This window comes from Callorhinus ursinus, unplaced genomic scaffold, assembly GCF_003265705.2.
Source record: "Callorhinus ursinus isolate GAN/ISIS: 27379988/994484 unplaced genomic scaffold, GSC_fseal_2.0 scaffold10, whole genome shotgun sequence".
Taxonomy (NCBI): domain Eukaryota; kingdom Metazoa; phylum Chordata; class Mammalia; order Carnivora; family Otariidae; genus Callorhinus; species Callorhinus ursinus.
In genome coordinates, this window is record NW_027397072.1 from 50,611,707 (window position 1) to 50,624,459 (window position 12,753).

At 52.5% G+C, this 12,753-nt stretch overlaps 1 protein-coding gene across 11 annotated transcripts in view; it reads left to right on the top strand.

The window, feature by feature from the left end:
- Nucleotides 1-12,753, top strand: part of SFXN5 (sideroflexin 5) — a 115,686-nt gene that overhangs the window by 49,369 nt on the left and 53,564 nt on the right. For all 11 annotated transcript variants that reach the window (XM_073897528.1, XM_073897534.1, XM_025868406.2 and 8 more), the window contains 3 exons: nucleotides 8,557-8,610; nucleotides 9,443-9,499; nucleotides 10,879-10,944. In XM_073897528.1, coding sequence (XP_073753629.1) covers nucleotides 8,557-8,610; nucleotides 9,443-9,499; nucleotides 10,879-10,944 — 177 coding nt within the window. The remainder of the gene's footprint in view (nucleotides 1-8,556; nucleotides 8,611-9,442; nucleotides 9,500-10,878; nucleotides 10,945-12,753) is intronic.

Below are 12,753 nucleotides of genomic sequence, written 5' to 3' on the forward strand. Positions count from 1 at the left end.
CCTGAGATCCTGTATGAACACTTGACGGCGGAGAATGGGCAGCATGAGCTGGGACATCTCCGAGCAGGTCTCAGTGGTGGCTGGAGCCAAAATGACAATGCTCACCTAACCCCACTTCCTAGTCCCAAATATTCATATTCCAGGTTTCAGAATAGCTGGCCCAGAGGCCAGGGCCTGTGAGGAGTCACTGGACAAAGAGAACCGGTGGCCTTCTATCTTGGCACTTTGACTCAGATAAGCAATCAGAGGGCTCATGGTCCCATTCCTTCCTGGGCCACGGCCTGGCCTCGCATGGAAGGAGCACCGTGGCTGTTCTAGTCCTTCTACCAGAGCCTGGCTCCCACTGGCCACATCAGCTCCCCTAAGGCCCCCGCCGTCGCCTGGTAGCACTGAACATCTCAGCAAAAGCCTGGTCTGAAGGGGACTGAAGGTTCCAGTCCACACCTTAGGGAAGCCCCTGGTGTGATAGAGTGCGTAAGAATTATATACATGCAGAAGCCACTAAAGTGCTTACCAAAATAGAAATGGGGTGCTGGCGAATGTGCTAGGAACTGGGTCCCTGAGTGATGAAGGGAAGAGGTGATTAAGTCTGGCAGATGCCGCAACTGAGATGCTTCTGGAAACAACATCCCCGCTTCCTGCCTAGGTGAGCATCCCGGGCGCGACCCCCCTGTGGTTCCCGCCTTGCCTGAGGGTAACCCCGCCCCCACCCTGCTCACTCTCCAGAGCTCAGGAGAAACGAGCTGGTTTTCTCCCAGAGGCTGGTGCCAGTTTAGTCAGCAGATTTCACAGATCCACTGGCACCCATGTAGTGTCTTATTTTAAGCTTAACATTTGAAGATGGGAACTTTTCCCCCTTCGGTGTGTGGCAAAGAGATCCCAATTTATACATAAGCATGGTGGCTAAGCCAGTGCACCGAGGCTGTTCCTGAGGCAAGTGCGGTTCATGGCACCTCTTCTTCGGGTACCTTCCCAAAAGAACCCCGCCAACCGTGGTTGCTTGTAACTGGCAGTTCTGTTCCCAGGTTTCCACTAAGCGGTGCGCAGCGCTGTCCCTTCCATGCACACGTGGCTGGGGGGAGGCAGGGCCACTGTGGTGGTCCCCGTCCTATCGTCTCTGCATTTCCCCGCCAGCCAGCCTGGACCCTGCACCCTTGGCTACCAGAATGTCTCACATGCCAGGAACTGGGTTTCTCTTGTGGGCCTGAGCTGCTCCCAGGTGCTCTTGCGCCTCCCTCCTCTGCCCTGAGCTCCCTGTGACACTGCTGTCCTCCTCTCCCTTGCCCCTGACATTTTTGAACCGTCAAAACTCAAGGCCCCAAACCCCCATATCCAGCTGGGAGACCGAGGATGGCAGACTGGAGCATCCCGTCGGTGAGTCCGGGGGCCCTGCGTTACATCCAAACCGGATCCCTTGTCCTGGGACATTCAGAGCTGGGATTCTCCATGCTGAACCCTGTGGGTTTTAACACCGCAGGTGTGTGCGTGGACTTAGAAACCTCAGAAGGTGCTGGTGTGGGTCACTTCGTCTCGGGGGGCGGGGGGGTAGCCCACAGAGGGTTCACTTCAAGTGAGGATTTGGCTGTGTCCCAGAGCCTTCCTGGTGTCTCCCAACCCTCCTCATCCCAGACTCTGCTTTTTCACACATTTAAATGCCAGTCACAATTTCTTCCTGGCCTACCTCCATTGTAACCTGCCACCAGTCAGTTGGGCCCGGTTTATACCCTACAAGAGGTGTTGCTCGGTTAAGCTAGAATCGAGCGGTCAGGGACAAACATTTATTTGACAAAAGATACTCTCTTTAACTGGTTGGGATCCTTTAAATAGCACCCCTCATGCACTGAAGTGTTACTTTTCAGATCGTTAGCCACATAAATCAGAAGATGGAGACAAAGTAGAAGGAAAAAAACAGGCAAATTGTTGAGTCCTGGGGCCCGTGGCAGGTCTTTGAAAAATGAAGAGGAGCATTTTAGAATTGAGTGAGTCAGTGTGGAGGAAGCGGGTATGAGCCAGGGGAGTGTCGCTGTACCACTGAGGACTCCCAGGTATGTGGTAAGTGAACGCTGAGGTTCTCACCCCTCCGAAGCTTCTGGGAGCTCTCGAGAAAGACTTTCAGCAGGTTTGTACTACTGAGATGAATACTTAGCAAAGAAGGCAGGCAGGGTGCTGGGGGAGCGTGGGACAGGGGACCTAACTCATCTTGAGGGCCAGGGAGAGCTTCCTGGAGGAAATGACAACTAAGCTGAAACCTGGAGGATGAGGAGGGATTAGCCACGTGGAGCTGGGGTGGAGGAGACAGGGACAGTTGCTGGACCCTGTGCTGTACTCTGTACTCATCCCCTGACTTGGGTTTCAGCACCCCATTTTTCTGACACACACTGTTTCCTCTGGATTTTCTATACTTTTAAAACATCTTTCTCCTATCCCTTGAATCGGTTTTGCATGGGCGGCCGTCAGGGAAGTGGGGGCTGCTCAGTTCTCTCTTTCTGATCCCCAGTATCATAGGACGTAGGATTGTGACCAGCAGCCTTGCTTCCCTGTCCTCATCTTCTGCTGTTCACAGCCCACCTCTGGCCAAGCAGCTCGGGGTATTTGGTGGTGGCCCTCTCCCCGATCGAGACCTTATCTCTCTGCAGAGGTTAGAATACTCCAAAGGACGAGTCTCGAAGGGAAGATGTGATTTTTCTTGTGGGCCAATTGCCATATGGGTGCCATTGGCCCCATTCTGGATTCTGTCCTGAGATGAGGCTCGGGCACAAAGTGCCCTTCTTCCTGGACTGGCCGGGGCAGCCCCAGAGTTGGGCTGTTGGTCACCAGGTGGAATGACAAGCTAGGCTGCTCCGGAACCAACATCACTAGTGAAGACAGTTCAGGTGCACTGTAATGGTGCAGAATTTTGGACCACAAAGCACAGCATAGTCACTCTTCATATATGGCAACCCCTGTCTGAAACAGCTATTGCTAAGACAGTGCTGTGTAACAAACACCCACAGCGTTTCCATGGCAGCCATAAGCATTTGGTCTTAGGGGTCTGTGATTAACTGGAGTTCAGGTGGTCTACACTGTGCTTGACCGACGCAGTCCTGCATCTCACTGCGGGTCTGGGGTCAGCTGGGAGTCAGCCGCCACAGGCTGTCCTTTGCTTCCTGCGCCTCTCACCCTCCTTGGACAGGGACGCCAGTCAGGGCGCGTCCCCTCATGGCCATGGTAGATGCACAGGATGGCCAGCAGAAACACGTATGCCCTCTGAGGCCTGGGCTCTGGGCTGGCACACTGCCACCTCGTCCCACAGGCACCTGGCCATGGCAAGATGTCTAGCCAAGCAACGCCCAGAGCATGGAAATACATTCTTCCCATGGCAAGGGTCTGAATGCAGGGAGGAGTGAAGAATCGGGACCAAACACTCAATCTGCCCCTCTCTCCAAAGGCCCACCCCCCCCCCGTGCAATTTGGACCTTAGTAAAAGGAGTAAGGAAGAAACGGGCGGTGGTGGTCATGGTCTCGGTCCATCGTAGATCTTTTCTCTGACCAAGAATTCATGTTCTCTCTCTCTCTCTCTTTTTAAGATTTTATTTGTTTATTTTAGAAGTGGGGGCAGGACAGGAAGAGGGAGAGGGAGAAGCTGACTCCACATTGAGCATGGAGCCCGATGAGGGGCTCCATCCCAGGACCCTGAGGTCATGACCTGAGCTGAAATCAAGAGTCGGATTCTTAACCGACTGAGCCATCCAGGCGCCCCCAAGATTTAATGTTCTTAATAATGAATTAGCAATATTCTTCTAGGACATACAACACAGTGTGGGCGCAGCTTTGTGCTGAGTACTCTGGATGACATCAGAGAGATAAGCCCTGATTCTACCTTCAGGAGCTCGCTATCCTTTGAGGCATGAGGCCTGTGCTCAAAGACAAGATGGGGGCAAGATGATGCTCAATTATGTAATGCAGATTGTAGAGTTCAGAGAAAGGAGAGACCAGCAAAAACTAGAAGAGAGTGAGATAGGAGGAGAGGAACGATACTGACACTTTACACCTAATGAGTACTTGCTGCCAGCCAGATACTGGACCAGATTCTTTCCATGCCCTGCCTCCCCCATGGCCATCCAGAGAGGTCCCAGGGTTGTCACCATTTAACAGACAAGGAAAAAAAAAATGGAGGCACAAAGAGCTCAAGCGATTTGTGCGCGGTCACATGGTTGGTAAATACTAGAACCAGGATTTGGGTGCAGCTCTTCCTGTGACCAGAAGGCTCTGGTTAATCACCAGGACCCATGGCCGGCGACTTGGGGGGAAGTGGGCAGCAAAAGTGGACAGATGTGTGAAGAGGACAGCTGCCAGGGGGTGGGAGCTGCGGAGGGGACCCCAGCCGTGTTATGAACTATAAATGGGAGCAAAGATAGGATGTGCGATTTGGCCAAGGTCCTGCAGCAAGAGAGGGTGGAGGCTGGGCTGGAAATTCTGGCTGTTGGCTCTCCTTCCACTCTCCCTGGTACCAGCCGCTTTCTGGGCTCTCTCCACCCGTCTGCGCGGCCACGCCTGAAGCGTTTCCCTCTTGGAAGAGGTGCAATCCACTGGCATTGAAGCCGGGTGGACTGGCTCCCTCTCTCTATCCATCTCTTTCCTCCTTTCCCCTGCCATGTTCTGGAAAGGGCAGCGTGGGGGAATGTGGGCAGGTTGCACCAGAGATATACATCTGAGAACTGAAGGAACATTTATTTTTAATTTCGACTTAAAAAGAAAAAAGGAAGTTATAAAATATCTGCTCTTGCTCCTGGGACTGTGCAGATGGTGCTGCGTGTTGCCTAATAGGGAATGGGGCTGGCACCCATGTGCTCCTGGCCCCAGCAGCCTGACTGTAGGACCTGCAAAGTGGGATCCCTGTTCCCCTTGCCTCAGCCTCAGATGGTTCCCTTGGGCCCCGTTTGGGGGCAGAATGCAGCATGGCTTTCCGCTGCCTCTAACCTCACCCTCCGCAGGTCTGCTGATTCTTCAAACCTCCTCCTTTAATGAGACCAGTCTCCTGACTGTTCCTGCTCCCATGAGCGTGCACTCTTGCCCCGCTCCACGCACATGCATGCACATGCATGCACATCTCAGCTCCATCCCACCACCTCCTTCCGCAGTCAGAGCACACTGATCTCTCCTTCCTGAGCGCTGGTTTGGGTGTTCGCATTTATCAACTTGACATACCCAAGTACCTGATTAAACCGTCTGGTCATTTCCATGTCCAGATATTATGGATCTTCTTATACATTTTCCTGTTTGGTCTTTGTGTTTATTGTGGTTAGATGCCATATATTCCTCTCTTCCCGTATTCTCCGTTGAGAGCACCATGGAACCTGGTGCATAGAAGATGCTTGGAAATGGGCGTGGGATGATGGAGTGTGATTCTTCCTTTGTGCTCAGGTGAATGAGCTGGAAAAGTAACCCCTCAAATCAGAGAGTTGGGGCCCTCAAACCAGGAATCAGGAGACCTTTCTGACTCTCTAGCTTGCTGGGAAGCCTCGGGCAAATCACGGAATTTCTCTAAGCCTCAGTTTCCCCATTTGTAAAATATAGAAAGTAATCTTTATTTTGTCTGAGCCCGAGTTCTGATAAGGATCATGGTAAGTGACACAGGGGAAATGGTTAGCAAAATCAATCAATCAATCTCTTTATGAACACATAAGGAGTCAGAGGTGCCCAGCATGGTTAGAGCAGGAGGTTGGGACAGGAAGCTGGCCAGCTTTGGGCAACAAGGAGAAAAGCTCACAGGTTACAAGGTGTGTGTGTGTGTGTGTGTGTGTGTGTGTGTGTGTGTGTGTGTGTGTTACACAGCCTAGGTACTATTTCAGTTTAGTTTAGGCTGTGGTTTATTCTGAAAGAGACTTGATGTCACATTAAAAAAAAATGCCTGACACCAGAAAATACAAGTGAAGACAAAAATGAGAGAGAAGTTTAGGAAGGGGAAGAAGCTAGGAGTAAAGTTTGGGCACAAAATGCATTCAGTGAGGGTCTGTGCACTGGACAGATGTGAGCCGTGGAGATCTGGCCTGACCTCCTTGACAGTCAGTGCAAAGAGAGACATGGTTAAATGCTCAATGTCTGCAAGACAGATGCAAACCGGATGCTCAGAAGTATAAATTTCTGAGCCCAAGAGTAGAAAAATTTCCTCCAGGAGGATTCATAAACGGGACTCTGCGATGGAAGGAGCAATGAGTGTCCTGGACAATGGTTGTCTGGTAAATACAGCGAGTCCCAAGGGGCTGTATCTTATGACACTTCTGATGGCCCAAGCTCAGTGCAGGGGGTGTAAGGGGGATTGAGGAGGAGAGGACAATGTGGTCCATAATATACCCATGCTCTATAAACCAACAGATTAGGGGAATGAATTGCTGAGTTCCCAACAGTGAAGAACAGCTTTTATCTCTCCAGGCTTTGGGAGGCGGTCAGACATGCACAAGAGTACACAGACATCCACACGTGCATGCACGCGCGCACACACACACTTGCTGGATCGCATTGTCGGCTCCCAATTTCAGGCCTCTCTAGACTCAGCTTCCTCTCTGTGGTCTGGCTCCTGGTGGCTGGAGCCTGACTAGGAGGAGACCCTGGGTTCCCAGCGATATTTCTCTTCTGGGCTGGGTGAGGAGGGATTCCCTTTACAGGCAATGGGGCAATCTCAGTTGACTTCATACCTGCTACTTGGAACCCAAGAATAGAATTTTAAACCAAGGTAGGACCTCCAAGCTTAACCCCTTCACTCTATTGGTAAGAAAGCTAGAGCCCCAAGGGCACTGTATTCTGTTGGAGACACTGTTGGCCGGAGATCCCACAGGGATGGGGCTGAGGCTGAGCTCTAAGCTCTCCTGATTCTCACTCCAGTGCCCTAAGCTGTTGCTGCAGAGAAAAATCAAGCTGGGATCTCATTTTGGGGAGAAAAATCTCATAAGATAATTCCTCATTGGAGCTATGGAATGGCTTTACATTACATAATTTTATTCAAACTGATATGGGCCAATAAATATAAATGTGTGTGTGTGTTTGCTGTCTTAAAACATTTTAATGTTTAAAACATGATTTACAAATGCTGCTGAGGATGTCTAGAATTTGATTTACTGCATAGTATTGAATGTTTATACTTACTCCTTACAGAAATTCTTGCCAAAGAGCCATTTTATCTACAGGAATAATAAATAAGTCAATATGTGGATGGTTGTGCACATTTTTCCCATATGCAGTGGTATTTGGTATACATTATTTTGCACACAGCATTCAAAAGGTAAACTTGAGAGAGACACATGGATCCCTGAAGTCCAAAGTTTGGCCAGTTGTCAAGATGAGACAGTTAATCTTGACTTAAACCAATAAAACAAAGTCAGCAAGTCTAGCTCTTAGGTGACATTCGGGTTTTGGGAATAATGAATTCACACCTAACTACTGGTACTCAAAATGATTTTTATCTGGGATGCCTGGGTGTCTCAGCTGGTTAAGCGTCGGCCTTCCACCCAGGTCATGATCCCAGAGTCCTGGGATTGAATCCCACATCGGGCTCCTTGCTCAGTGGGGAGACTGCTTCTCCCTCTGCCTCTGCCGCTCCCCACTGCCTGTGCTCGCTCTCTCACTCTCTCTGAAAAATAAATAAAATCTTTTTAAAAAATAATTTTTATCATCATATTTTATTTTACTTTTTTTAAAGGTTTTATTTATTTATTTGAGAGAGAGAGCATGAGCTGGGGGAGGGGCAGAGGGAGAAACAGACTCCCCACTGATCAGGGAGCCTCCATCCCAGGACCCTGGGGTCATGACCTGAGCCGAAGGCAGCTGCTTCACTGACTGAGCCACCCAGGCATCCCTATCATCATATTTTTTTTTAAAGATTTTATTTATTTGACAGAGAGAGAGATAGCAAGAGCAGGAACACAAGCAGGGGGAGTGGGAGAGGGAGAAGCAGGCATCCCGCGGAGCAGGGAGCCCGATGCGGGGCTCGATCCCAGGACCCTGGGATCATGACCTGAGCTGAAGGCTGCTGCTTAACGACTGAGCCACCCAGGCGCCCCCCCATCATCATATTTTAATCCTCACAAAAATCCTATGGGGTGGCCAGGACATGAAAGAGCCGGGTTAGCTGAGTGGAAGTAAAGATGTTCCTTTGGTTTGCTTCTTTGTATTGTCCCCTACCCCCAGTTATGGAAATGATACATGTCCAATGTTTAAAAGAATATAGGAATATTCGAGAAGACTGAGAAAGTACTGTGTCACCTGACCTCCAGAGACATCTACATGCTGGGCTATAGGCTTTTGCTTGGAGAGAGGTATATGCCTATGTTTGTGTATATGGTTATACATACGATGTGATTTCTTTACAAAAGTGGGATTGTGCTGTGATAGAATTCCGCAGCCTGGTTCACGTGCATCGGGCACCATCCCACTGTGGCCAACAGTTTATATGTATACATCATCCACCTCAGTTTGTACAGATCCAGTTTACTTTGGTTCGTGGCTGTGTCATTTTTCTTGGCAAACGTGTAGGATGTTTCTTTTGCTTTATCCAGGCTTTCCTCTCTTTCTCTCTCGCAGGTAGTTGGTCTTCTCTTGCCCAACCAGACACTGGCATCCACTGTCTTCTGGCAGGTAACAGTCCCTGGCAACAGAGGGCTCCTGAAGGAAGGACCCAACACGTGCTCGTTAGAACTCCCTGTCTCAGTGTCTCCCCTCCAGGCTGCTCAGGGAAAGTCACCCCACTTCCCGCCCCTCCCTGGCCCTGTAGCCACTGGGGGAAGCCCGGGACTTCGGATTCTGCTGAGCAGGTCCCAGCAGCCCACACCTAGGCCATTTTATGTGACTCTCATTTTTGCACAAGGGGATGAGGGCTTGTTTGTGGCTCCCTCCTGCTCCTTGGCTGTTTGTCCCAAGGCCTGTGACCTCGAGGCCCTCAGCCTTGTTTCGATATAAGCCTCACTTAGATCTGCGAGTAAGGTAAATCCATCACCAACCCCAAGGTAGTGAGTGTTTGGTGCAAGACACTGGGCTGGGATATTTTTGAAAGAGGTTCAGGGCTGTTCGTAATTCCAGGGGCTAAATGTCCACTTTCTGTCCAATAAGTAATATAACAAGGATGATGTCAAAGGCAGTGAGGCCCGTTTGGGGCCGTGAGCGCCATGATTCTGGGAGAGGGGACGGTCCCCAGGTTGGGAAGAACTGCCCGCAGGGGCAGGACCCCTGTCCTGGTTTGCCAGCAACGGAGGGGTTTCCTGGGGTTTCCATGCTGCCACTGGCGCAATGCCGGGCAAACGGGAACAGTTGGTCCTGCTGACCCGTGGGATGGACAGAACCACCTGTGAGCTGGAGACAGCATTCCGTGTCCTTCTGGAGGCTGTGGCCACCTGGGGTCCAGGCCCGGCATCCTCCCCTTCCCTGATGTCTCTTCCCTCCCGCCCCCACCCCCGGCCCTGTTGCCTTTCAGTGGCTGAACCAGAGCCATAACGCTTGTGTCAACTATGCAAACCGCAACGCTACCAAGGTGAGCACCACAGACCACCGTGCAGTGGTGGGGAGCAGGCCGGGGGGGCACCCTCATCCTCCCTTCAGTGTGGCATGCCACCATCAGGGGCTGCTTCCTCTGAGTTAAGTCTTGTGCTCCTTTAAGCACCTGATTTAAACTGCCAACCCTTCTAGAACGGCCCCGCTGGGGAGGGGCTGTTCACATGAAGTGAAGAAGGCCCATAAAATGGAAATAGAGTGGAGGCGGTGAGAGGGAGGAGCTCTGTTGGCTTCAGCATCCTCCTTGGGCAGCTCTTATCCCCAGATCTTGGATTAGGATGGCATCAGCCACATGGGGACCAAATTCCCCTAAAGCTTCCTCCAAGCTTGCCTGGGAGCTGTCTTGGTGCCCCCACACGATCGGCTGTAGAGCTGAAGGGCTGCTCTTGAGGGGTGAGGGGTCTGAGGGGACCGGCCCCCCTCCCCCCAAGTCCCCTGCGCTCCTGGGACAAGCTCTCGGTGGAGGCCCTGTCGCCCTTCCCTCTTCTAGGAAGCAGCTGGGTCCCTGCTTCACTGGCAAGGCTGTCTGTCCTGCACTTCTGTCCCAAGGCAGGGAGAGGGGAGGAGGAGTCCAGGTCCCCTTGGGGGGCTGTCGCTTGGGGAGGGGAAGGTGTGGGCATTCTCTAACCCTGGGGCAGAGAGGGGAGAGCTAGGGGCTGGCCTGGGTGGTAGAAACTTCCTGGCCTGAAACTCTGAGGACGCCCCGCTTCCATCTGCATCTCGCGCATGCGACCCACATGTGTATACCCCTGCTTGGATGGCTCCTGTTTGCCTTAAACCAAACATCTCCAAAACTGCCGTCAGAGCACAGTTAAAGGCAAGTTCCTCAGCTCCTTCTCAATGCGATCCGTTGCAACCTGGGTTGCATGTCTCTGTAGAAACGCTGAGCAACTGTCATCTGTTGGCCTGGCAGCCCGGTTGCCGCCCGGGTTGACAAGGCGCGGGAGAGCCAGCCAGGTGTAGCCAGCCATTTCCACCTGGGTGGTCCTCCAGGTACCAGCAGCCCACGTCCAGCATTCGGTCCTCCTCCCCTGGCCCTGCTTGCCCTAGCCATGAATGACCCATTTTGGCCCTTGCCGTTGTCTACCTCCAGCCAGCAGGGTCTGCCAGTGAGCTCTAGAGAACAGGGCGAAAGTGCAGCAGGCCCACTGGCTTCTCCTGGGACATTGCTGCCCTGTGTTTCCATGTCTGGAGCTGTGCCGAGGGAGGCCCGGATCCCTTTGGCTTCCAGAGGGACCTTTGCCTTCTCACCTGGTGGTGGGCGGGAACGTCTCTTGCAGGCTGGGGCTGTTGGCAAGGGCGGGGTATGGCAGCTTTGGGCACCCAGTGGGCCTGGAACTCTGTCTCTCTGCCTTCCAGCCTTCTCCTGCGTCCAAGTTCATCCAGGGCTACCTGGGAGCTGTCATCAGTGCCGTCTCCATCGCCGTGAGTAACTCTGTCCCTACTTTTCTGTCCTGCTGCTCTGCGGCTGCCCCCCTCCTCAGCAGCTCTGGCCAGACCTGTCTGAGGTCAGGGCCAGGTGAGGGTGTGGGAGACAGAGGGTCGTGTGGGTGGGCCGCCAGGGCAGGCTTTCTAGGCAGAGAAGATTCTGGTGATGCTTTAATAGGCATGAACTTGAATAGAGACAGTGCTGCAGATTTTGGAGAGCAGGTGGGGAGGTGAGGTGGTGCCCATGAGTGACACAAAGGGCTGCATACTCCAGCTGAGGGCAGGGGGTCTGTTGCTAGAGGGGTCTGTGTTTACCTAGCACCCTCCCCGGAGGGGCCGCTCTTCACTCTCGGTAATGGGGCTGATGCAGGAAGCAAGGGGCTCAGGAACAGTGGTAAAGCTGGGCCACATGCTGGCTCCCCTTTGCTCTCTGCCTGAGCTCCCAGGGCACTGTTGTCCCCCCTCGGAGGCCTTGGTCAAGTGGTCACATGTCCACTTCCTCCCGGAGGCCGATAAGCTCCTCAGGATGGGGGCGATAGGTTCGTTTGAATCCCACAGGACTTTGAGAATAGAGCAGAATAGAAGTAGGCTAGGTTTGTAAACTGCCTATGTACATAGAGCATAAGGCTGGATCCCAGGTGAGGGCTGAGTGCAGGTGACGCAGCGAGGGGCCTGGGCCAGAACCAGAGTGGAAGCTCAAGTTCCCAGGACCTTGGGTACACTCGTCCCACTCTTGAACCCTCCTTGCACCTCCGTCTGTACTGTCTAGATCCTGGCTGGGTGGTCTCCTATAGCTGACTCCAGAGGGTAAGAGTCACTTCACAACTTCGTTATTTTATTCATCACACAATAAATACACGCAGTTGGTAAGAAAACACTTAGAAAATTCAAATTTAGAAATTCACATATAATGAAAGAATTCACATACAATAATCTTTTTGTAAGTCCCACTTTCCTCATCTTTCTCGTGTCATTAAGTATAATAATTGTTCACAACTATGTTCTAAACCACTGTACCACACACCATCATTGATTTCACTGTTCTGGGAAGGTAGGGATTTGGGATTGTTTTGAGATGGCTTCATTTGCTCCGCTCCCACGTAGACCACATCCTCTCCAAATGCCCTGTTGGGGAGTGACCCCCATTTCGTGCCCAAGGTCGAGCTCCCTCCTTGAATCCTTGTCTTACCCCAAGCAAGAAGCCGGACGTTGCCAAGTCTACTCAGATGACTTGCCAAGAGACTGCGGACCCCACCCTGGTGGTCCTCAACCCAGCAGAGACTTCATTTGGGGTCATACAAATTGGCAGTCCCTGATTCTGGGGGGCTACTGGCAGAGGCCAGGGCTCTTGTGAGGGAGGGAAAGGGGCTCTGTTGCCTCCTCCTTGCTCTTCCTGACAAGAGGAGCTGATGGCCCTACCTGGTTCAACGGCTTGAAAATCCCATTTCCTTCTTGGAGATGAAGGGTGAGGTGGGGCAGAGCTGAGAGGAGGGAGCCCCGACTCGGATAACACTGAGCAGCCCTGGCTGGGAGGGGCTTGAGTGAAGGGGACCACCGTCCTGCTGGGGCGTCCTCCTCCTGCAGGCATGGCGCTCCAGGCTCTCTGCACCCCCATTCCTCACCGTCCCACGCAAGGGGCCCTTGGTCCTTCCATCCCTACCACTTCCCAGGATCAGAGCTAGCCCAGGCTGTGGGGTGGGGGCTCTGATGCGCAAGCCGCAGTTACTGGGGACCCTCCGGGCCCTCAGAGCCAGGGTCTTACCCTCAAGGACTGGGGGCCTCACGCTGGGCTGTCACAGCCCTCAG